The 26,307-nt window shown below is 34.3% G+C and overlaps 1 protein-coding gene across 2 annotated transcripts in view; it reads right to left on the bottom strand.

Annotated features, from left to right (window-relative positions):
• Positions 1–20,482: 20,482 nt before the first annotated feature.
• Positions 20,483–26,307, bottom strand: part of opcml (opioid binding protein/cell adhesion molecule-like) — a 245,374-nt gene continuing 239,549 nt past the window's right edge. For both annotated transcript variants that reach the window (XM_073829184.1, XM_073829183.1), the window contains 4 exons: positions 24,584–24,718; positions 24,366–24,486; positions 21,445–21,596; positions 20,483–21,170 (listed from right to left, as the gene is read on the bottom strand). In XM_073829184.1, the coding sequence (XP_073685285.1) occupies positions 21,067–21,170; positions 21,445–21,596; positions 24,366–24,486; positions 24,584–24,718 (512 nt within the window). In that variant the 3' untranslated portion in view covers positions 20,483–21,066. The remainder of the gene's footprint in view (positions 21,171–21,444; positions 21,597–24,365; positions 24,487–24,583; positions 24,719–26,307) is intronic.

The following is a 26,307-nucleotide window of genomic DNA, read 5'->3' as shown; positions in this document are numbered from 1 at the left end:
TTGGTCTGCAGTCTTATTGTAATTCATGAAGGATTCCTAATACATGTTATTAAAAATTAAGAAAAATATGAAATATACATGTCTAATTAGCAGTCATCTCTCTGGTCTACCTGAGTCGCCATATGGTCCCCTTGATATTTGAATTCAAGGTCATTGCTTGCATGAATGTCTTGTGCCACTTTGCACCAGTGTATAACAATGTTTTACTTGAATGTTTTTCAGAGTGGGTTTAAATATAGAGTGTTTTCATGGCATGTCATCAATTGGCCATATTGGCGGCACTGAATGTAAACAATACCACTGAACTAAATGAAACTTGCATATTTTGCTGATTATTGCTACTGAAAATGGTCAATTATTGTCATGTTTTGGGCTGTGCTAATCGATCAGACCTGAAAAAACTTTTGGAGTATTACAGACTGCCAAAAGTTGTAACAAATCAAGTAAAAGAGAAGGATGCAAAACTGTCTGAGGAACAAAAGAGGTTTGTGGTTGGCCAGACTGAACCAGGATTTCCAAGCCAAGAATCTTGACAACATTCGTGTTTGTTCTTATCATTTCCGGTCAGGTAGGTGAAATATTTTGTTTTACTCTTCTTTTTAACCTGTTTAATGGCAGGTGCCATTGTGACAAGTTAGACCATATAGTGTGTCAACATGTCCTGCTACGAGAATACTTTATGTGTGCGAGTGATGGGTGCCTTCGAAATACTGCTTCATGAAGCTTCAAAACTTTTGTGAATCAATTGTTTCAAAACAGTGGTTCCATTGAACCAGTGTCCATGGTTTTACCTGATCTCAGATCAGTTTAATCAATTTGTAGACATTTTAAACGAGACATTTGTGTAATAAAAATCATTAAAAGTAGTTAATAGTGTCTTACTGGCTTCTACATACAAGGTCTCCATAAAACAAGCAAAACAAGCCCTGCAAATTACACTTCATATTATACAAACACTTCATATTTAATGGTGTTTTATTATGTTTATTGTACTATACTTTCAATAAAATATTTGTAATGGGTTTTTAAAAGCTTTTACACGTTGCATTTACACGCTTTTGACCAGTAGGCGTCACTAGCGTGTGGTGTTTTGAGCGCTTCGAAACAGTGAATCATTTTGCGAAGCAATTGGTTCAACTGATTCGAAACTTCGAAAAGGTTAATTTCTCCCATCACTATTCTGCGCAAAGAAAACAAAAATAACGACTTTATACAGCAATACCTTTCTCCCTCGTCACCGTAGGCGCCGTTATCGAGAGTACCGCGATTACGCGTCAGGTGCTGCCGACGTAGAACACGCATGCGCTGTGCCCTTTTTACCTGCAGGTGAATGTACTGGCGCGTGCTCGTGGTACTCTCATTATGGCGCCTAGGGTGATGAGGGGGAGAAGAATTGTTGAATAAAGTCGTTGTTTTTGTTTCCTATGCGCTAGGGATGGGCGATACCACTTATTTTGTTTTCGATACGATACCGATATTTTTAAGGCCAGTATCATCGATATCGATACCGATACGATACTTCTAAACTTAATTTTTAAATTATTACATTTATTAAATTAATAAGAGTAAAATATGTAATTATGCCCCCTTTTTTATAACCTTTTACACTTTATATTTGAAATGCATTTTAACATTTAATATGCAACTAATTAAATTTTATTTTCTACACGTGGTTAAAATATGTTTACTTTAGTGGTAACTACAAAACCTACAGTTGAAAATACTTGGTTTCATAAGGGGCTGCCAGTGACAGGCTGTTGCACACATAAAATACAACATTTTTATTCTGCCAGTGTATAATTTATATTAACATTACTACAAAACATGATCAATGAACTTTAAGTGTTAATTTAAAGAAATGTAATTGCACTTGTGAAATGCAAATTATGTAAGCTTCAGTTTCAGTTTGTTTATTGAGAAATAGCTCAAACATTTTTTTTTTCTGTCCTCTGATAAGCATTGTACAGGGCTGTCGTTCCCAAAAGCATCAATGATTTCTTATGATACTTTTAAGAAACACAGTCCTGTTTGAATGCACTGTCTAAAGGGAGTGAATGCTCTCTGTGATTGATTGGTTCTGTCTTGCATCATTTGCGTGCGTTCAGATGAGTAGGAAAAGTGTTCTATCGTGAACAGTTATTCTCTAACATAGGTTATGCATCCAATTCAATGCACATTGTACTCCTGGCTTTTTGTTAAATAAACAAAATCACTGGTAAATAAAACACACCTTAGTATCGATATTTTCAATTTGAGTATCGATACTTTCGATACTCGCATCAGTATCGATATATCGATACTTTAGGATCGATATGCACATCCCTACTATGCGCACAAAAAGTATTCTAGTAGCTTCATAACATTATGGGTGAACCACTGATATCACATGGACTATTTTAACAACGGCTTTACTAGGTTTATGAGCCTTGACGGTGGTAGGAACGTTACAAAATATCTTCATTTGTGTTCTAAAGACGACCAAAGGTCCTACGAGTTTGGAACGACATGAAGGTGAGTACGTTAATGACAATTTTCATTTTTGGGTAAACTATCCTGTGAATTTGAGCAGTGTCATTACATACAATGGGCCTCATTCATGAAACGTAAATATGAGTAAATTCGGAGTAATTTACACTTAAAACATACCTTTTTGGAACTCTCATCCGGATTCACAAACGCTTCGTAAGCATCAGATTTGATAGCTAAACAGGTGTATGTTAATGAATTCCAATCGTTTGTAAACATGGCCTGTTTGCACGTTTATTCACAATTAGCATAATCTCGCCTATGAACTACAACTACGTAAATTACGTATCCAGGAACGCATACAGTGGAAACTTCTGGAGTCCCTTCTCAGGTTTGGCTCCAGTATATTGCTAACTGTATTGTAACTGCTTAACATATTCAGATATTCAAGTAACGTGTGTTTAGTGTCCACCAAAGCGTTCAGAACGCTATGGTGATAACGTTACAGCGTTTGGTTGCTTTGGTTGTTGTTCTACGACGGTAATGCATTACTAGTATCTAATTTTGAAGAATGTTACTGAACATAAAAATTAGGTAAACGAACTATATCAAAATCCAGTGTCATTAGTTTGCCAAAAATAACACGTTTTAGGCACCGTTTACACGTGGCAGGGAGCAGGTGTACATTTAGAAAATACGAATAATTTCATGAATTGTGAAATCAAGCGATTTATAAAAAAAAAAAAAAAAAAATCGTTTCGCTCGTGTTTCATGAACGAGACCCAATGTTACAAAACTAATTCTGTTGTATAAATGCTGTTATTTTAAGCTTTCTATCCATCATAGAATATGAAAAAAATACACTACTAGTCAAAAGTTTTTGAACTGTAAGATTCTGTGCCGCTCACTAAGCCTGCGTTTATTTGATCCAAAGAACAGCAAACAGTACAATTTTTTACAATTTTACTATTTAAATTAACTGTTTTCTATTTGAATATGTTAAAATTCAATTTATTATTGTGATTTCAAAGCTGAACTTTTAGCATCATTACTCCAGTCACATAATCCTTCAGAAATCGATATAATATTCTGATTTGCAGCTCAAAAAACGTTTATTATTATTATATTGAAAACAGCTCAGTAGAATTTTTCAGTTGTCTTTGATGAATAGAAAGTTCAGAAGAACAGCTTTTATCAGAAATATTTTGTAACATTATAAATGTCTTTATTATCACTTTTAATCAATTTAAGGCGAGACACTGCAGGTGAATAGGGTAAAAAACAACTAATAATTATTACCTTACTTGCCCAGTTAATTGGTTACATTGATAATTGCAAACATTTTTTTGTATTACAAGTTTTCTAAAATGTTAGGTTTAAATATGCGAATGAGGCATTATTTAATGAAATATGCGCTAATTTGCATACACACTGGATGAAGTCAGTTTCAAAATTCTTGTTTGGTTTTTTTTTTTTTTTTTTTTTGGACATATTAGAGTCAAATGTTTTTACAGAGGGGCATTTAAGTATCTCACATTGTCACTCCATAATTCAGGAAAAACTTTGAACAGACAGAAAACAATGTATTTATTTTTTTTAAAGTTTTTTTTTTTTTTTTTTTTTTTACAATTTTTGGGGGAATAAAATGTGTAAAATCAAGCAAAATATATATGAACAAATCCCTCTGTAAAAACCTTCAGAATATAGACGGGAATGAAAATGTAAAGTTTGGTGTGTGTAAGTGTTACTGAAGTGGAGATTTATGGCTCAGTGTAGGAGAAAAAACTCATTTTGAGAAAACAGCCTTTAAAAATATGTATTGTAATTGATATCTATTGACACAAATAGATAAAGTGCTATAAAAGAAACACTTAACAGTGTCTTTTGGGTGTTTTCTTTTCACTAGTCTAAAAAAAAAAAAAAAACTTTATGAAACACCAAAAAGCCCAAAATCTCAAACTCAAACAGGTGCATGAAAAAACAGTGTTTTTGCCTGCAGTGTCTTCCTTAAAGGTTCATTGCTAAATAAAAGTATTAATTTCTATAATTTCGTTCTCAAAAAAGAAACAAAAATTATACTCCAAGCTTTTGAATGGTATAATGTTACAAAAGCTTTTTATTTCAGATAAATGGTGATCTTTGAATCTTTCTATTCATCAAAGAATCCTGAAAAAAATGCTTATATTAATAATAATAATAATAATAAAAAGCTTTCTTGAACAGCAAATCAGCATATTAGAATGATTTCTGAAGGATCATGTGACAATGAAGACTGAAGTAATGTTAAAAATTTAGCTTTGATCACTGGAATAAATTACATTTCAAAATATAGTAAATAATATTTAATAATTGTACTGTTCTTGCTTTACTTTGGATCAAATAAATGCAGGCTTGTTGAGCAGAAGAGACTTTTTTTTAAAAAAAAAACGTAAAAAATCTCACTGTTCAAAAACTTTTGACTGGTAGTGTAGTTTCCACAAAAATATTATGCAGCGCAACTTAAAAAATAAAAACATGTTGAAACCAGTACAAATCCACACCAACACAGGCTGATTCAAAATCAATAATTTAAATCCCAGATTCTGCAAGCACTTAAGCAGCATCTAGATCCTCTGGTTAGGGAAGGAGGTGTCAGTATGGTAAGTGTTTTAAAGGGATTTGACAGACACGGCCTGTGGGAGTGATGCACATGAGCTCTAAGTGCTGAGCTTGAAAATGGAGCTGTGAGATCCATTCTAAAATTGACATGAGGGCCGTCTGTGATTGAAGTTAAAAAAGGCTTCGGTGAGGACTCTTAATTAAAGCCTCGCATTTCACTGTCTTTTTTTCTCTTCCGTGATTGTTCATTGTAGATGATGGCTGTAGTATCACTCTCTGCTGCTAGTTAGAGAGGCACCCGGTGACAAACATGGCAGTATGGAGGACAATTAGGATGGCGCTGAGAGACAGCTGAAAAGGCAGGTAAACAGCCACATCAGCTTTACATATCTGAAAGAGAATGACGGACGCATAAAATATGAAATTGGATGGATGAGCAAGTTTTATTTTGGAGACTGGGGCTAGTTGTCAAGAGGGGTTCTACTTAAAGTGAGTAGAGAATTTTAATCAAAAGTTCAACTGCAAAAATTGTTTTCTCTAATCATGCTTTTTGGATACTAGCTACAAAAATCGAATTCAAAGCTGCTGAAAATTTGTGAATTTTATTTTCTTTTATTGTCATTTTAGCACATTCAGGCAAGAACTAACTACATAATGAAGAATTTCAAGTAAAAGATTGAACTGTGGTCTAACCATATATAAAAAAAAATACTTGAAATAAAATATTTAAAAAATAATAATTTAATTTAAGCTAGTTGCCTTTTAGTTAACCATTTACGAAGTTGTGTTTAATCCTAAAATGTGATAAATTATATTGTAATAATTTTATCTAGTAATATTTCACTAATTAAATATTCTTTATATAAATTATTAAATTATAACATTTAAGGGCACAACAATATTTTATGTTACCTTTTAAATTAGTTCCGGTTTCTTTTTTTATACTTAAATTCTTAAATACTTGAAATAAAATAAATGTTGACTCAAATAAAATTTTACTTAAGCTAGTTGCCAATTTATTTAACATTTGCTAAACTGAGTTTAGTCATTAGTTCAACTTACTAAAATAAAAGCTATATAGACATAAAAAAAACTAAGGAAAATTACAAAGTCAAAACAAAATTATTAAACTTGTAAGTAAAATTAAAATGGAAAATATAAAAATCTTAATTCAAACTATTAATTAAATTGATATAGGCCAAGTTATTATGTTTATGCTGTGTGTACTATATATTTTAAATTTTTAAATGTATATGTAATATATAAATTATTACATTATTTCCAAGATATAGGTTATGTATGATAAAATATATGATCAAATTAATTACAATATAATTTATTTGTTATTTTGAAGTGTTTTACTAATAAAATGTTCTTTATATTAATTCAGGGTTTCCGCGGGGTCTTAAAAAGTCTAAAATTTAAAAATCAAAATTTTAGGCCTTAAAAAGTCTTAAATTCGCTGTTCTAGGTCTTAAATAATTTTACACAGGTCTTATTTTTCCGATGTCAATGTAACGCTACCTCTAATGCTCATTTAAATTCTCTTTTTGTTGTTTCCGTGGTGTTGTAGTTCTTTATTTCACTATTCCAAATATAATTTGCTGTATTTAAACTACAAATGAGACCAGCATGCAATAGCCAATCAGCTTTCTGTTATTGCCGCGAGTCTCTCTCGGATTGTACCGCAGAAGTAAAATAGATTTAACTTTTTAGCTATGGGGAAGTGCAAGTTTAGTGATACTTAGCTTGAAAAAAACTGAATATAGGGCCAGTTGCTAACAACTAGATTTTTTTCTCCCTCTGTGGAAGTTACTGCGTCTTCAGAATCGCAGTAGCAGAATACAGGTCAAACTACCTTTTTCTGTATATAATGTTATCAATAATAAGTAAGGGATAATTGACGACGGGCCATAGAATTCTTAGAAAATAATGCACACCCGAGGTGGTGATGCGGTCACGACGCGAAGCGGAGTGGCCGTTACACCTCGGGTGTGCATTATTTTCGTAGAATTCTACGGCCCGAAGTCAATTATTCCGCTTATACTACAGTTACCACACCTCAAGACATCGATCAAATGATATATTTCAAGGCATTCGTCCCGGTTTTATCCTTGAAACCCTATTGTGAGTAGGATTAATTTCTTACGCAGCTCATTCAACAGCTTCGTTGCTAGTTCCAAAACGTCATTTTAGAACTAGTAACGACGCTTGGGCTGTTGATAGCAAAATAATGCCGTTAATAATGAAGTTTAGACAGACCGAAAGACAAGCAGACAGACGGAAAGAGTGAGGGAGAGAAAAACTAAGTGTATGACTTTACCTCTCTCATGTCTGTGTCTCTCAAGGGTGACTGGCAGCATCGTCTCTACTAACAGTTAAACTTTAAGTTCATTTTCTTCAAGACCACGCCGTTGTTTCCTCGCGTGAGAGCTGTCATGTCGTTTTTAAGTTGTTAATCGTCAGAGCAGCGCTAACAACATTAGCGCGAATGCTAACGCGAGTGCAAACTGTAACGTTATGTGTGTGAGTCTGTGAGGTGAGTGAGAGAGGGCGAGAGAAATAGTTTGTGCTTTCCGTACATAATAAAACGTAATATATTGTGGAAAAAAACATGGAAATAATCTGTCGTTTTTATCCTGATTTTTACTGTATTTATTAGTTTGGCCAGTGTCATTGTGGGTTTTAATTATTTTGCTGTTTTGGGCTGTAAGGACCTTTGAAATAACTGAAATCGTATGGCGAAGTGATATAGACATGCACTGCGGTCTAAAGCTGCCTGGAACTACGTTCGCCGTGCGTTTCCCTGAATATAATGCACACCTCTAGAACGTTCGTCAGCCAATCAGATTCAAGCATTCAACGGCCCTGTAGTATAATAAGAAATATAGGTCGAGCTAGCTGACCGCCAGCGTTCGAAATACTTTTAAAATGTTTTTTTTTTACTTGCCCGACCGAACAAACCGCCTGATTAAAACTGAAGTGACAAAAACAACTAGAGAAGCATCCAAAGGCAAGAAAGATTCATATTTTAATACATTAAACGTAAACAGAAATTGATAATGGATAGTGTATTTCTGGTCTATTTGTGACATACTTTAAAACAAATGAATGTAACAGCACTCTAAAGAAACACACTGAGGTAAAAGTTTAAAATGTATAGTTTATTTATAACATGATATAGTTCAGTAATATACCAAGTGAGCTTTTTGCTAAAAATTCTCACAATTACAAATGTTACATTAATTTTAGCTCAATAAAAAAGTAGTTAGTCAAGTAGTTACTTACATATTAGACAATATGCAACAATAGCAGAAGCGTTCTCCTAGCAACATTCTGCTATGATTCAGCGTTTTGCTCGAAACAGTTGAAATAACTCGCTCATGAAGTGACTTACCGCCACCTGCTGGTAGTTTAGTGTGTTTAAAAGTATGCCTCCACACCCAACATTTCTAATGTATATATTTATAAATCAATAAATGTATTTAAAACATTAATCTCACTTTTAATTTTGCAGTGTAAATTATGTAATCTCACTGCTAACAGCCATTTAGAATTTATTGATAAATTCATAAAATAGATTTCAAAGGTAATGCATACATTTCAAAAGTAAAAAAAAAAAGGCCTTTATAAAGGTAAATCAAATATGCAGATTTAAGATGTAAAAGCTAATAGAGCACTGATGAAAATATTGCTTCAGAATTTTTTTTTTACATCAGATATTTCTAGTGGTACTGTACTTTTATGGGGATATTTTGTGTGGAATAGTATCTGCTGATATGAAAAGTTCACTGTATATCGTAGTAATAAATTTAAATTTATAACAGCCATGATATTGCGTTTACTTTTTACATTAAACACAATAAATATTACATATATGCATGTAATATAATATCTATTTCCATTACAGGTTTCGGTCTTAAATTTCATATAAGGTGGTATTAAAAAGGTCTTAAGTCTTAAATTTCACTTGTTCATATCTGCAGAAACCCTGTAATTATATTATACAAATTATAGTATGGTTTGATATTCTTAAAGGTTACTTTAAATAAAATAAATGTTAACCAAAATAAATTATTTAAAAAATAATAATAATAATAATAAAAATTGTATTTTAGCTAGTTATCATTTAGTTTAACATTTACTAAACTGACTTTAGTCATTAGTTCAAATTGTACTAAAATGACTAAAACTATATAGAAATATTAAAAAACTAATTAAAATGACAAAGATGCACAACAAAATGACTCAAGTAAAGTAAAATTGTAAGTAATAGAATCTTTATAGGCCAAGTTATCAAGTGTTGTAAATATAAGTGTGTATTATATATCTTCAAATATATATGTAATCTATAAATTACTATATCAATTCTAAGACAAATTATATTTGATGAAATATTATGATTAATTATTAATATAATAAATTATTAATTACAATATAAATTATTTAGTAATATTTTAATTTAATTAATTTACTAATTATGTATTCTTTACATGAATTATTCTACAAGTTATAGTATTTGTAGGTCAAAAAATGATTTGATATTTTTGTATGTTCCCATTTAAATTGTAGCCATTTGCTATTTCCTGTTTTTTTATTGAAGTTACTTGAAATAAAATAAATGTTAACTGAAATAAAATATTTAAAATTTTATTTCAGCTAGTTGCCATTTAGTTTAACATTTACTAAACTGATGAAAATGACAAAGACAATGGCAAAATTACAAGTTGTAAGGAAAATGGAAAATATATAAAAAAAACTTCAAATTGTTAATGAAATTTGTATAGGCCAAGTTATCATGTGTTGTAAATGTTGTAAGTGTGTACTATATATTTTAAAATGTATGTAATTTATAAATTATTACATGGTATTTCCAATGTATAAGTTATGTATGATAAAATATTTATAAATATTTACTAATATTTTACTAATTGTTATTTATATTAATTATATTATCAGGGTTCCTACATGTTTTCCATTTCAAAATTCCATGATTTTCCAGACTTAAATTTAACATTTACCATATTTAACATAAATGGTTCGTAAGGCATTATTTTCAGCTTTATATTTTTATTTTGTCAGGTTTTTTTTTTTCACTGATCTTCTCGAAGTGACAACATACAGAGCCCCTAAAATAAATACATTTAAAAAAAAAAAAAAACAGCAACAACAGGCTTTTACATGCACACAAGAAACTTTTTTTTGTGCCCTCAAGAATCTATTCACTACGCTTTACAATTCCTAGTTTTATATAACCTACCTATTTCCTTTGTGCATCACTGCCATCTTACTGTGAATAAAATGAGCATGGATGCACATGAATTAACAGAGATCTACTTGCTCAAAATTGAGCTTTTCTTCTGGTAGTACTTCTAATATCAAGCCCTGATGTCAAATGCACATCCTCTGCGGCGGCACAGAAACCATGACACGAAATGGGCTAATGGCGTAAAATCAAGGGTTTGTAAAAAAAAAAAGATGGATACTTTAAAAAAAAAAAATGTTAATAATAACTGTTTAAAATTTGGCTTTCATTAAGGCAGTATGCCATATTTCAAGGCCTTAGGTCTCTTTAATGAATACTTTGTGGAGGCCAAGAAACCACACGGTGAAATGGGCTGATGGAACAATAGGTAATAAATGCTTATAACCTGCATTTTGCATAATGAAAAGTACACCTTGAATTAATTCAGTCATATTTTCAGTTATTTTCAGTAAATTCTTAATTTTCTATTATATATAAAAAAAAACTAAATGGGGCAAAAGTCTGGAAACACAAATACCTTCCCATACTATCCTGTCTTTTTTCCTTCCTTTTCCAGACCTGGAAAATTCTATACTTTTCCATATTTTACCATACCCAGTAGGAACCCTGTATTATACAAATTATTATATGGTTTGGTGCTATTGTAATTTTTGCTATTTTTTTTTTTTTGTTCACCTTCAATAATTGTTTTATTATTCACATTTTGCTGAAAACCCACTAAATGTTCAAAAAACAAGTTATTTAATGGCAGGTTCAGATTGCGACAATACCCTGTTATTGGGGCCTGTTGGCACAGAAGGTGTCCATCTATCTTATTTTTTTTTTTTTTTTTTCTGGACCTTAACAGTAAAACTGTTCAACAGCTTTTTCAAAGCCAAGACTTGTATGTATGTGCCTATACAGAAATTACCATAATCCTACCCTGAGACTATAAATATAAATTTACTTGGATTGCAAGCAATATTGTGGGAAGATGTCGCAAGTAGAATTTGGCTTTTAACAAACAAACGGCAGATGTTGAAATTGAATATTCATAGAGTTTTAAACCGGGGGTAGTGGAGGTGAGAAAACTGTTACGTAACTTGGCGATTTCTTGCCAGTCCTTTGTCTATAGGCTATTAATGTTCAACATGAAAACAAAAGATGGAAGCCAGGGAATGATCACCTTTTATGCCAGGAGGTGAAGGTAGACAATCACCTCCTTTCAAACAAACAAAAGCCTGCTCTGTTCCACCCTTCTGTACTCCTGGTGGACTTCTTTATCGTAGTGCCCAGGAGCGGCGCTCTGGAACATGCCATGAGAGCTGCTTGTTCAGAAAGACAAATATGTGAATAAATAAGCATTTATATAGACCGCATTAACTTGACATGACATTTCTTGGCTGCATTATCTTTAGGACCACGGCCAAACTGGGAGCGTATCGTCAATAGAGCAGGACCAGTGCGAGCAGAGATGTGCTAACGAGGTAAACTGTCTTTTAAAACAATGTAACATGTCAAAACTGGTAAACATGTTGAAAATGCTTTCTGCAGTAGTTACAGAGGTCATGAACTGCATCTTTTTTATTTTGTACTGTTCTCAGGGGTCCACTTAAAATGTTATCAACATTTTTACATCACAAAACATGATAATTTAGAAGTAATAGGCTATTTTCTGTCCTGTTTTGACCCTTCTCCCTACTCATCAGAACGCTCTGTTTGAACATTTCTGAGACTTGGAAGTAAACGCCAACTGCTGTGATTGGCTAACAGTTGTTTATGTTTGACAGCCTGCATCCTTCATAAATGGATTCATAAATACTCATATCAAACCATCTGTAATAATAAAGCAATAGTGACCACATAAAAAAAAAAATAGTTACACTTGTGTAGTGTGACATTACTGTCAGATCTGATATGTGACCCTGGTTATATTTGTAGCAATAGCCAAAAATACATTGTATTAGTCAAAATTATCGATTTTTCTTTTATGCCAAAAAACATTAGGATATTATGTTCCATGAAGATATTTTATAAATTTCCTGCAATAAATATATCTCAACTTAGTTTTTGATTAGTAATATACAGTCGTGGCCAAAAGTTTTAAGAATTATATAAATATTGGCAATTGGAAAAGTTGCTGCTTAAGTTTTTATAACAGCAATTTGCATATACTCCAGAATGTTATGAAGAGTGATCAGCTGATTTGCATAGTCCTTCTTTGCCATGAAAATGAACTTAATCCCAAAAAAAACTTTACTTACTACTTTCATTGCTGTCATTAAAGGACCTGCTGAGATCATTTCAGTAATCGTCTTGTTAACTCAGGTGAGAATGTTGACGAGCACAAGGCTGGAGATCATTGTCATTGTCATGTCAGGCTGATTGGGTTAGAATGGCAGACTTGACATGTTAAAAGGAGGGTGAAGCTTGAAATCATTGTTCTTCCATTGTTAACCATGGTGACCTGCAAAGAAATGCGTGCAGCCATCATTGTGTTGCATAAAAATGGCTTCACAGACAAGGATATTGTGGCTACTAAGATTGCACCTAAATCAACAATTTATAGGATCATCAAGAACTTCAAGGAAAGATTCAATTCTTGTTAAGAAGGCTTCAGGGCGTCCAAGAAAGTCCAGCAAGCGCCAGGATCGTCTCCTAAAGAGGATTCAGCTGCGGGACCGGAGTGCCACCAGTGCAGAGCTTGCTCAGGAATGGCAGCAGGCAGGTGTGAGCGCATCTGCACGCACAGTGAGGCCAAGACTTTGGAAGATGGCCTGGTGTCAAGAATGGCAACAAAGAAGCCACTTCTCTCCAAAAAAAACATCAGGGACAGATTGATCTTCTGCAAAATGTATGGCGAATGGACTGCTGTGGACTGGGGCAAAGTCATATTCTCAGATGAAGCCTCTTTCCGATTGTTTGGGGCATCTGGAAAAAGGCTTGTCCGTAGAAGAAAAGGTGAGCGCTACCATCAGTCCTGTGTCATGCCAACAGTAAAGCATCCTGAGACCATTCATGTGTGGGGTTGCTTCTCATCCAAGGGAGTGGGCTCACTCACAATTTTGCCCAAAAACACAGCCATGAATAAAGAATGGTACCAAAACACCCTCCAACAGCAACTTCTTCCAACAATCCAACAACAGTTTGGTGAAGAACAATGCATTTTCCAGCACGATGGAGCACCGTGCCATAAGGCAAAAGTGATAACTAAGTGGCTCGGGGACCAAAACGTTGACATTTTGGGTCCATGGCCTGGAAACTCCCCAGATCTTAATCCCATTGAGAACTTGTGGTCAATCCTCAAGAGGCGGGTGGACAAACAAAAACCCACTAATTCTGACAAACTCCAAGAAGTGATTATGAAAGAATGGGTTGCTATCAGTCAGGATTTGGCCCAGAAGTTGATTGAGAGCATGCCCAGTCCAATTGCAGAGGTCCTGAAAAAGAAGGGCCAACACTGGAAATACTGACTCTTTGCATAAATGTCATGTAATTGTCGATAAAAGCCTTTGAAATGTATGAAGTGCTTGTAATTATATTTCAGTACATCACAGAAACAACTGAAACAAAGACCTAAAAGCAGTTTAGCAGCAAACTTTGTGAAAACTAATATTTGTGTCATTCTCAAAACTTCTGGCCACGACTGTACATTGCTAAGAACTTTAAAGGTGATTTTCTCCTATTTCTTGCACCCTCAGATTCCAGATTTTCAAATAGTTGTATCTTGGCCAAATATTGTCCTATCCTGAAAAACCATGCATCAATGATACGTTTATTTATTCATCTTTCAGAATAAATATAAATCTCAATTTCAAATAATTGACCCTTATGGCTGGTTTTGTGAACCAGGGTCACATATAGTCAGCACAGCATTGTCTTTTAATTTCAGTCTTTCTGAAAATGCTGCGTCGAATTGTAAATTGTTTGCAAATGAATGTGCAGTAAAATGAAGTGAATAAAGGACTAAGTTCTTACTGATGTGGTGAGTTCATACACCCTTTCCTAATGTTAGGATTGGGCAATGCAAAGACAGCTTGGCACTGAACAGCATCTTGTTGTCTTTGGAGCCATCTTTATGGTTTGATTTCTGCGTTGACCTGCGTTTGCCGCTTTCGTTATTTACACTGTGGTGACAGTAATGGCACAGACAGTGATGTAGAAGCAGGCGTTGATCGTCTTCTGTGGAGGTGTTGTTTAGTCACACTATTACGTCATAAAGTGGCACATTCCACAACCTGCTGTTTTGGCAGATTGGCTACATATTATGGCTACATGCATACCTAAGCTGTTTTCAGACTAACAAGAAAGTTTTGAGTTCTGAAACTTACAGGATGTTTTTATAGTACAATGACCTCTTATACGCAGGGGTGAACATAAGTTTTTTTTTGCCTGGTTCTCATAAGAGTACTTGGAGATTTGGTTTGGTCCTCACACTGCACAGTGTGACCCATTAAATATAACTCTAGAAAAAATAAATTAACAATAGTGATTAAAAAATACATTGGACTTTATTTAGTTTTATCCAAGCCTCAACTTATTTCCCTTGAGAATGCTATCTCAACGGCCGTTTATGAGCACTGTTTATTCATATTATACATTTAAGCTAAACGTTTTCAAACTTACAGTGTACATTACAGTCTCCATGCTCACAGTGAACACAGGACAGAAGAGATGTCAGTGAATTATTGGGAAAATAAAGTAACTGGCATTACTTATTTGAAAAAAGTAACTCAGATATGTTCTTGTAAATTTAAAAGTAATGCATTACTTTAATATTTACTTGAACAAAGTAATCTGATTACGTAACTTGCGTTAATTGTAATGCGTTACCCCCAAACACTGGTCTGGATTACTTGTGGAATTATTGTGATGTTTTTATCAACTGTTTGGACTCTTCATTCTGATGGTACCCATTCACTGCAGAGGATCCACTAGGGAACAAAAGATATATACTGCTGAATTTCTGTTCTGAGGAATAAACAAACTCATCTACATCTTGGATGGCCTGAGAGTAACATTTTCAGCCAATGTACATTTTAAAGTAAACTATTCTTGACATGACATGCCAAATTCTACTTGTGACAACTTCCACAACTTTTGTTAGTTCATGCAGCTCAGGCTCATTTAATTATGATATTAAGAAATGTAACTTTTGATATTAAAGGGATGGGGTTCACCCACAGTTAAAAACTCACCCTCATGTCGTTCCAAACCCATAAGACCTTTATTCATCTTGATCGTGTCAGTTGCAATGCCGTCTATGCAGGGTCAGAAACCTTTTGGATTTAATCAAAAGTATCTTAATTTGTTTTCCGATGATGAACAAAGGTCTTACAGGTTTGGAACGACATGAGGGTGAGTAATTAGTGACAATTTAAATTTTTGGGTGAAGTGCTCCTTTAATAATGTGTTAATGTTAGAATGGACAAACTACGATTAATAAATGCTTTAAAAGTATTTTTCATCGTTAGTTCATATTAGCTAATGTAGGCAAATAGTAACTAATGAAAGCTTATTGTAAAGCATTACCAATAACATTCACAATTACACAATTACACAATTACATATTTTATATGAATAATCAACATGGTGTTGTGAGATCATGCATCCCTTTATGAAAAGTTCTATGATAGTGCATTAGATAACTAACAACCCCAAACTAGAAGAAAATATTCTTAACTTTATTACACAGAACACATACAACAGTCTTGTACTCATTTTCCAATAGTAAAAAAAAGAAAAATACAACTACGGCTGTACATGCACATTGAGAGAGCTGTGTGTTGCAAATGTTAAGGTATCATACACTTTACAATCGTAACTAGATAGAGACAGTCAGAAAAAATAAATACAAACATACAATACAGTTTTGCAAGGGAGGGCAAAATACTTTTTTGCCAAGAGATTTTGGGTGAAACACTGTGCTGTGTTTAGATGTAGCATGTATACTTGCAGCAGTTTTAAAATAACGATGATCAGGTCAGCAAAAACCCAGAGTGCTATTATTGAACGTTTGCTATTTTGTTCCCTCAGACGACAATAAATATAAATATATCGATTAAAAAAATAAAGCAAAACGATTACATTCTGAATTATACCTGTTTGTAACTTAAACGTTAAATGTCATTTATGTACACTACTGCCGATCACTGTGAAGGTTGTAGCGCCACAGGCTGTGGTTTGTACCGTTCATCCCAGCAGTTAAAATGACATCACTGTCAATAGCATCTTCACCGACACAATATTAGTGTTTTAAAAAGGTAACCGACATACCAAAATGATACTCTAATAATCTACAGTACAACCTATTTATGTACTTTAACCTTGTACAAAATTCACCAGAAATCATTGGGCAATTTCACTCGAAACACAACTGAGATACTGATGAATAATGTTACTTATCAAAAGATGATTTCAAAAAACACTAAAATAACTCCATTTAATAAGTAAAACCGAGCCGGTTGTTTACAATGACGCATCCCGAGCAGAAGTTTCCAGGGTCGATACTGAGTCTATTCGATTGCACTACCACATGATTTTTTTTTTTTTTTTAAATGCACGCAAGGCACAACGCTAACAAGGAAAAGGTGTGTTGATCTCCGCAATTACACCGTCCTCATATTTAACAATCAAATAAAATCAGGATAAATATTTGCATATATTTCTTTTTTCATTCACATACAGCATTTTTAACGTACTGCATGTCGAAGAACAGTGTCGTGCTTAACGTAAAGAGCTCATGAATGTCATGATCACAATGAGGCCTAATTAATATTTCAACTCCACGTTCACATGATCTGATATCCACGAGAGCGAATCTTTTTGAAAAAGCTTCGCCATGTTAACGTCAGTCACAAAAACCATTCAGTCGGTCACAGAGCAGCATCCTTCAAATTGGAGTGCAGGAGTTTCACTTCGGAATCAACTGAAAGGTCATTTACAGTCTATGGGCATATATTTATTTCTCGGTGATGTGGCAGACCTTGGACTTGAATCATTCCTCTTCAGCGTGTTTGTCTGGCGCTGTTGACAGTGCTCACTGAAGCTGAATGCAGACAGCTCACAGACAAGGTCTCATTTTAGCGCTGTAATGTTAGTCGTGTGGGTTGAGTGCTTGTGACTGTTTGTGTTCCCTTAGAGCTACTTTTAAAAGGAATTTTCACCTGAAAATGTAAATGTATTCAACCTCAGGTCAGCAAAGTTGCAGATGAGATTTAAAGAAGTTTAGTAATATATCACTTGTTCACTAATGGATCCTCTGCAATAAATGAGTGCTGTCAGAATGAGTCCAAACAGCTGATAAAAATAATCACAATCCACATGACTCCTGTCCATCAAATATTGTCTTGTGTAGCGAATTACTGTTTGTAATTGTAAATTCACAAATGCTATGTTTCAGTTAAATATACGCGATGCAGGTTTAATATATGCGCTTTAACTATTTACATGCGAGTAGGTTACATACATGTGTTCACAGTAAATGCTGCTCCACACAAACAGTTATCATTTACGTGCGTGGAACATCTTAAACTATCTCTGCATATTGTTGTGAGTTTGGGTTTATTATGTTTATCTGGAAATTATAGTGGCTGTAGCATTTTTGTTGTAAAGAAACAGGCAAAATATTAAAGATTAAGTGGATATTTAAATTAAATGTTTGGTGTATTAAATATTAAACAAGGATTAGGTCGCACAGTGAAGTGTAAAAACAATCACCAGGCTGTTGGTGCCTTCTGCAGGCATAATGTGTAATGTACATATATGTATTTTAACAGCTTTGTTCAGTAAAACTCAGTACTTTCTTTTGATACTTTATTTGAATTAATTATTGTTATATCCCTTGGTTTCACAGAAAAGCTTAAGCCTAGTCCTAGACTAAAATGCAAATCTGAGCTGTTTCAACTGAAAGAAACTTGCACTGACTGCTCTTAAAATATATTAGTGCCTTTGTTTTGTCTTAAGATCCACACCAGTAATGTTTTTTTCTAAGCACGTTTATAAAAATTACTTAAATGTCCTAATTGAACTATGGCCTAGTCCTGATTTAGTCTAAGCCCTGTCTGTGAATCCAGGCCTGTATGTATGTTAAAAATAGTAGTCTAACTTTTTGGTAGCGAAAAAGATCCAAGAAAATATTAATTATGAATACCCGATTACTCAATTAATCGTCATGACAATCAACTGATTACTCGATTACCAAACAGCCCTAGTTTGTAATAATCCATCAAGACGTTTTTAACTTAAGGTTGTTAGCAGCTGTTTGGCCTTTTTTTTTTTTTTGACAGCACTCATTGACTGCAGAGAATCCATTGGTGGCCAAGTGATGTAATGTTAAATTTCTGCAAATCTGTTCCAATTAAGAAACAAACTCATGTTGGATGGCCTGAGGATGAGTATATTTCCCTTTAAGCTCCTGTACACTGGCGGCTACTGATAAGTGGACATTTCTGGTGGGTATCCAAAGTCCCTTATGAGCGTGTTGACGGGTCGGCTTTCGTAGAGAGTAACGAGTATGAAAGTACGGCTGCTAAATCAGCAGACTTATGAAAGCAAAGATATGGGATATGAAATAGATGAAATCTGAGATTACCATATTCTTCCACCTGCTCAGACATGCACAATTTGACATTTATATGACATTATATTAGTGTGGAAATTAGTGCTAAAGATCACGGATAAATTGATGGTTATCACCCACAGATACGCAAGGAAATATGTCTGTTACTGGGACTTCTTTGTCCCCAGAAGTTATTAAATATCATCATTTTATTATATCATTTGCGATAACAGTTTTGGCTTCTGTCAAATTTACTTCAAGACTCAAGAATACAAAATCATACACACTGAAAAGAAACTCAGCACCAAAAACCTGAGAAAGTAGTTGAAACACTCCAGTAGAGTCATCCAAAGCAAATTCAATTAGTTTAAAACAATACAGATGTATCCGGAAAGGGGTTTACAACAAAATATACAGTGACTGAATGTTTATTTGGTGGTATGAAACGTGACCTGTGGAGATCAAGACTTAAGACGAATCACTCTTTTGGACTTAATAGAGAATCTCTATTCAAACTGTTCAGATCAGTTCCTCTGTTCCATTTGGTACGTTTATGATTATACAGCTCGCAGCAGCTGTCATCCTATAGGGTCTTTATATGAGGAACATATTTATGTAGCTTATATTAGGGCATACTGTCTGTGTCTACACTAAAAACATCTCTAAGCAGCGTAAAACATATTAGACCAGATAAGGAGTCTATATCCTACTGCTTGTAACTATGTCAGCTCAGTACAAGTATACGTGCAGGTTATCGGTGTGATTCCTTTGTCGTTTGAACACAGTCAATGGCAGATGAGCATTGAGGATGCACTATGTTTTTAGGAACTGTGTGCTATATTATATTGAACGCATAGATCTTGTGTGTGTGAACAGTATTTGCATACATCTGTACATGTACAGTAAATCAAATATCACATACAGCATCCCCTAAAACGTATTTGGACATTTATGCCACACGTTGCCACACGTTGTGCGTGAATGTCATTGTGTTAGATAAAGCATTGAGCAAAATTATTACCACTCAAGTAATGGCTTTGTGTTATACATATACACAACCAGTCAAAAGTTTTTTAATAGTAACATTTTTAGTTTTTTTTTCTGCTTACCAATCCTGCGTTTATTTGATCCAAAGTACAGCTAAAACGGTTAAATTTTGCAATATTTTTACTATTTAAAATAACTGTTTTGTATTTAAATATATTTTAAAATGTAATTTATTTCTGTGATTTCAAAGCTGAACTTTTTGCATCATTACTCCAAACACATTATCCTTCAGAAATCATTTTATTATTCTGAATTGCTGCTCAAAAAAACAGCTTTTATCTGAAATATAAATGTTTTGTAACATTATAAAAGGATCCTTGCTGAAGTATTAATATCTAAACTTCTTTATATATAGCTGCCATTACTGCAGTGATGATAATTTTACTATTTATTTCTCTGTTTCTAAGATTTATTTGTTTGGATTGTTTGTTAAATCTATGATCATACTGTAGTTTATGTAATGAACTCTATACTAGAGAAATGACTTCATTCATCCACTAAAAAAAACACCTTTATAGGGGATTATGGAAATGGAAATGCAAGAAAAGTAAAGTTAGTTGCGAGAAAAAAGTTTATTTGCTTGGTTCAATGACATTCAGACATTAAGTGTGACTCAAGCGTCCAAATACTTTCTGGGCCCATTGAAGCTTTTTTTTCTTCTTTAGATTCTTTGTTTGTTTCTTTTTTGCTGTTTGTCATTTTTATCGATTATTTAGAAAAAAGAAAAATTAAAAAAGAAAAAAAAATCATGTTATTTTACAGGAAAACAAGACACCAGTAACCTCAATTCACACTGTTCAATACTGAGCGAAAAACCATTCAGTTATTCACGATTACATGAATTTTTGCTTCTCTTTTCACATACAAAAGGTTGGAGAGACACATACAGTGGTTCTATTATTATTTCTACCCAGCTAACAAACTTACTCCATTCACAGTCCAGTTCACTGTTTCAAAACACTGTTAAATCCCAAAGCATCTTATTACAGACCCATAAACCCACACAGACACTTCCCTTCAGAAAAGAAACATAAGGCAAAATAATTTAAATGATGATGACGATGATAATAACTGATAAAGTACTCTCCTTCTCGGTGTGTGGGACTGTGAGTCTGCGTGTGTACGGAGAAACGGACACGCTGCTTTAGCATCAAAACTTGCTGAGGGTCGAAAGAGTTAAAACCAGAGTCAGAAGCAAGAGTGAGCTGGCTGGCGATAAGGCTGCGTTGTTCACATCGTGTATCGCTCCGGGGCCTGCGGGAAGAGAAACCTTACACGTTAACAACCTCCCAAACATCCAGCGTGTGTATCATCATGCATTATGCTGTTCAAAGCAATTGCTGCGAATTCAGCGCTCAAACACCGTCAGAGTTAGCGGATGCCTCGGGGCGACAAGAAGAGAGCTGATGTAATTGCATTAGGCAAACATTTGACACATTGAGACGCTCGTTGACTACACAGAGTTACACTTGACATGGATTTTATGCATAAATTAACATGCATTTCGTTATTAGAAGGAGACTCGTACCGTTCAAAATAATGCTGGTGTTTGTTATTCCCAGCGTGTTCATGGCCACACAGGTGTAGTTCCCGTAATCCTCTTCGGAGACGTTAAAGAACGTTAGCATGGACTCCTTACCCTTGTTTTCGATCTTGACCCCGTTGAGTCCGTTGAAGAGTCTGGAAAATTTGAGGTCAAGTTAGCAGCAAGTGGATGGCTGACGGCGCAAATTAACGCACCGCTCTTGCGCAAAGCTGTGTGAGACTAACTGCCTAATAAATAGACATATTTTTAATTAACTAGCTCTGTTGAAAATGTTGCTTAACATTTGTTGAGCTTGGGGAGATCCAGGTTTGAATTCTATTTATCATCTTCTCCCTTGTTTAGGCAATTTACTTTTTTAATTTCACTCATTCAAACAAAAAAAAAAACTACACATTTTTCAGTTCATAGAACGTTTTAAGTCGGAAGTACTGAGAAATGTAAATTAAATGCATCATAACTCATGTTACTGAAATACTGAAATGTTAAGTGCTTGTGAGTTCCAAGCATGCATTGCAGCTGCCTAGATGAATTTATTGGCTTTGGATTTAGTGAAATAACATTCAAAATTCTCCTAAAATGTGTTTTGACATTTTGAAAGAATTAGTTCACTTTCAGAATAAAAATTTCCTGATAATTTACTCAACCAAAACGTGTCTGTCTTCAGTCAAAAAGAAATTAGGTTTTTGAGGAAAACATTCCTGAATTTTTCTCCATATAGTGGACTTAAATGGGGATCAATGGGTTGAAGGTCCAAAACGGCAGCTTCAAAGGGCTCTACACGATTCCAGCCGAGGAATAAGGGTCTTACCTAGCGAAACAATTGGTGGTTTTCCAAAAAAAAAATTTTTATACTTTTTAACCACAATTGCATGACTTTACACATTACCCAATCACGCTGGAAAAGTCACGCATGGTTAGTTCTTCTTGTGTGACCTGTCCAATGTAATAACATTAATGTGTGAAGTTGAGCTAGTGCAAGACAAGCATTTGTGGTCAAAGTATATAACTGTCTTTTTTTTTTTTTTTTGTCCAATTTGACTGATCATTTCACTAGGTTCTTTCTTGGCTGCTATTGTGTAGAGCCCTTTCAAGCTGCATTGAAACTCCATATAGTGGACTTCAATGGGGATAAATTGAAGGTTTAAACTGGAGAAAAATCATATTTTTTTCCTAATGTTTTCCTCAAAAACCTTAATTTCTTTTTGACTGAAGAAAGACTGACATGTCTGGGCGAGTAAATTATCAGAATTTTATTCTGGAAGTGAACTAATCCTTTAAAAATTGTCCTAAGCAACACAAATGTGTTTTGACATTTTGAATGTTACTTCACTAAATCCAAAGCCAATAAATTCATCGAGGCAGCTGTAATGCATGCAGGGGCGCCGCTAAGGGGGGGAAAGTTAGGACAATTCTAAGGGCCCAAGCCATTTAGGGGCCCCCAGAGATCTGCTTGTGTGTGGTAGGGGGGGCCCAACGTCATATTTTGTCATAGGGCCCAAAATTGCGAGCGGCGCCCCTGAATGCATGCTGGGAACTCACAAGCTCTTAACATTTCATTATTGTTCAGTTTAAAATTCTTTGTTCAGGCATGAACATCTTGGATGAACGGGGTGAGTAAAGTATCAGGACATTTTTATTCTGGAAGTGAACTAAAACTTTAAGACAATAATTGAGGGAACCTAAAAGTCTTAATGCATCAAGTTCCCCCTATTATGCCATTTTCAATATTGACTTTCATGCAGTGTGTGATGTAGCTGTATTTAAAAGTAAACAAAAAGCAAAGTTGTAAAGCTGAAAGTGCGCGATAAATAAAGCATTAATTAAATAAAGTTTCCCAAAAGAAAGAATCGACACTGAACAGCCAAAACGAGTTGTTAGTGATTCTAATCCCACTTCCGTGGTGGCTAAACATTGCGTCACCATTTTACTGATGACGGCTTCTCTAATCTAAGGGAGTTGCTCTTAAAGGATTGCTCAGTACCCAGTTCATTTGGACCAGCTGGCTCCACTGAATCACAAACTGTATGTATGATTAATAATTGATGTTTATATTTTCTATTGAGTGTTCAAAATATGGAACTATGGCAGTGGGAGTATCATTTCTGACACGTGCTGTATGCGGTGGACCAATCACTATAGACTGAGCCATCTGACCAATCAGAGCAGAGTAGGCTCACAGAAAGAAGGGGTTTAGAGAGACTGGATTTTAGAACTGATTCAAAGGAATCATTTGAGAGTCATTGGAAAATGAAGTGATTTTAAATGCTTATGTTAAAACAAAAAATTTGACCTTGCATGTAAACCTATTGTAGAAGACAATATTAAGAACCTTAAAACTGGCATAATTGAGGCACTTTACATTTATCTCAAAAAAAAAAAAAAAAAAAAACAGAAAAAAAGGGTTAGTTCACCCAAAAATGAAAATTACCCCATTATTTACTAACCATTCTAGGTGTACATGACTTCCTTCTTTCAGACGAATACAATAAAAGTTATATAAAAAAAAAAAAAAAAATGCCCTGGCTCTTTCAAGCTTTATCATGACAATAGGTGAGTGTTTCTCTTCAGGTCAAAAGAAGTCCAATAAAGCGCATCTGTCCATAATAAAATGTGCCTCACACGGCTCTGGGGGGTGAATTAAGGCCTCCTGTAGTGAAATATCCATATACATAATGGGCTCATTTTTATTTTTTGGTGAACTAACCCTTTAAAGCATGGCAGCTGGTTTAAGCTGGTCCTTAGTTGGTCATGAGCAGGAGCTAGTTCCTCAGAACCAGCTTAAGACCAGCACAGGATCAGCTCAAACCAGCTGCCATGTTTCAAAACATACCTAACCAGCATATGCCATTCCAATAGGGTTTTTTTTTACAGTACAAAAATAAGACAAAACCTGCTAGCCCTACCTGCGCTCCCCCTTATACCACTGAAAATCTGCCAGAGGAACCGCAGATGCCTCGCACCACAATACTCCTTTCTGGCCGACAGCCGTTCCTGTGCTCCTAACTCGCGAAATGACAGGTGGATCTGTGAAATGAATTACAGGTAATTGAGAAATTCATAAAAGCGCATGAGAAATGGATGGCGTTAACAGAAATTGGTTTTAAATGAATGAGGTACTCACAGTTTACGGTAACCTGAACAGTCCTCACGTCTGGAGGCGAGATGTCGTTTGACGTGACGCAGTCGTACGAGCCGGACATGTCTTTTGTGATTCCAGTCATTTCCACATATTCGCCTTCAGTAATGATTCTGCTACCTGTGTCAACACACATAAGGTTAAAATAATTATTAACAAAGTCTTATTATAAAACCAACACATTATACAATTACTCTAGGTAAAATGCCTGATGGGCTACAATGATACAGTGGAGATATCAGGATGAATGTTTGATACAGGCAACATCTGTTACCATTCACAAATACTTTTGATATGCTTATTAATATTTTTATGTAGTATGATTTTGATGTTGTATTATAATATTGCATATTGTTTACTACTTTAAATAAGATATTATATTAATACACATTATTTTAACTTATATAACTCATAAAATTTAATATTTTAGCTTTTTAAAAATATTTATATTGTATTATTGAATTATTTAATTAAATATATTTGTATTTATTATATATAATATAGTATTTGTTTACTGTCTTTTCTTGTCTTTAAATAAATGTTTGTAATATATACATGTTTTGTAAAATGTATATATATTTAGATGGGTATTTTTTTATTTACACATATTTTATTTGTATATTGTTTACTGTTTTTTTTCTATTTGCTACAAAATGTTTTGTAGAAAAATTAAAAAAAAAAGTATAGTCTTGTAAGTGAATTCAGGAGGTTTTGTAGCTATCACTGGTGTGAAAAACCGATTTAAAATTGAAAATCATAAATTCTCTCAGTCTCAAAATATATTCAATCATTTCAGTGACTCTCATTAGCAACATAAATGTGCATCATGGTTTCAATTATTTAAACCCAACACAACCCTCTCTCACGACATGCACTCAACAAAGGTTTCGCAGTGCATTGCATCAAACAGGTGTTAATGAAAGTGTTGTGGTGCTGTTTGCCGCTATTTAGTGTTTTTGGTGACAGTACTCCTAATTAGATGAGCTGTACCCTATTAAAGTGCCACAACCATTCCATGTCACTTTCGTTTAACCGTAACAGACTCAGAATCAAACTTATGCCCTCTCTTTTTGCCCAGGACAGAGGCTGAAGTATCATAGCAGCGTCATAAAATCATACTAAACATTCTTGCTTAGTTTAATCCACACTGACACCAACTAGACACAAGCAGTCTGAGAACATACAGAGAGTTTCAGCCACAGTTATTCTGATCTCTCGAAAATAAACTACATTTATTCATTATTATCTCAATCTGAAGACAGAACAAGGTTGGTGAGTGTTGAAGAAGATTTTTATTAATCAGAATCAAGTATAATCAATGTGATTATAGCCATATATGCATCAAGTTATTTCCCTATTATAATCATGTGTCTTTCTGGGTGAAAGGGCCTGCAGGAGAATGGAATGTGCAGACATTGCAAAAGTCACATATGGTGGACTCCATATGATGAAGCTATATGGTTTGTTTTGACAATAGACAAAATATATGTTGAGGTGCACTAGCTAGGCCATGTCCACTAGAGAGGCCAGGGTAAGGAAGAACTTATGTTAGGGGCCTCTAGCTAGTCCATGGTGGGGAAGAACATCTGTTTATAATAATAATGGTAAATACAAGGACCCCCAATAATTTAGTTTGACGTGTGCGTGAGAAGGCAGGTATAAAAACCCTGCCTCGACAAAGCTAAGTTAGTTCTCTATGACCAGACTGC

This window comes from Garra rufa, chromosome 23 (assembly GCF_049309525.1).
Source record: "Garra rufa chromosome 23, GarRuf1.0, whole genome shotgun sequence".
NCBI classification, from domain to species: domain Eukaryota; kingdom Metazoa; phylum Chordata; class Actinopteri; order Cypriniformes; family Cyprinidae; genus Garra; species Garra rufa.
Note: the sequence above shows the minus strand (reverse complement) of the source record. Positions and strands in the feature narration are given on the sequence as shown.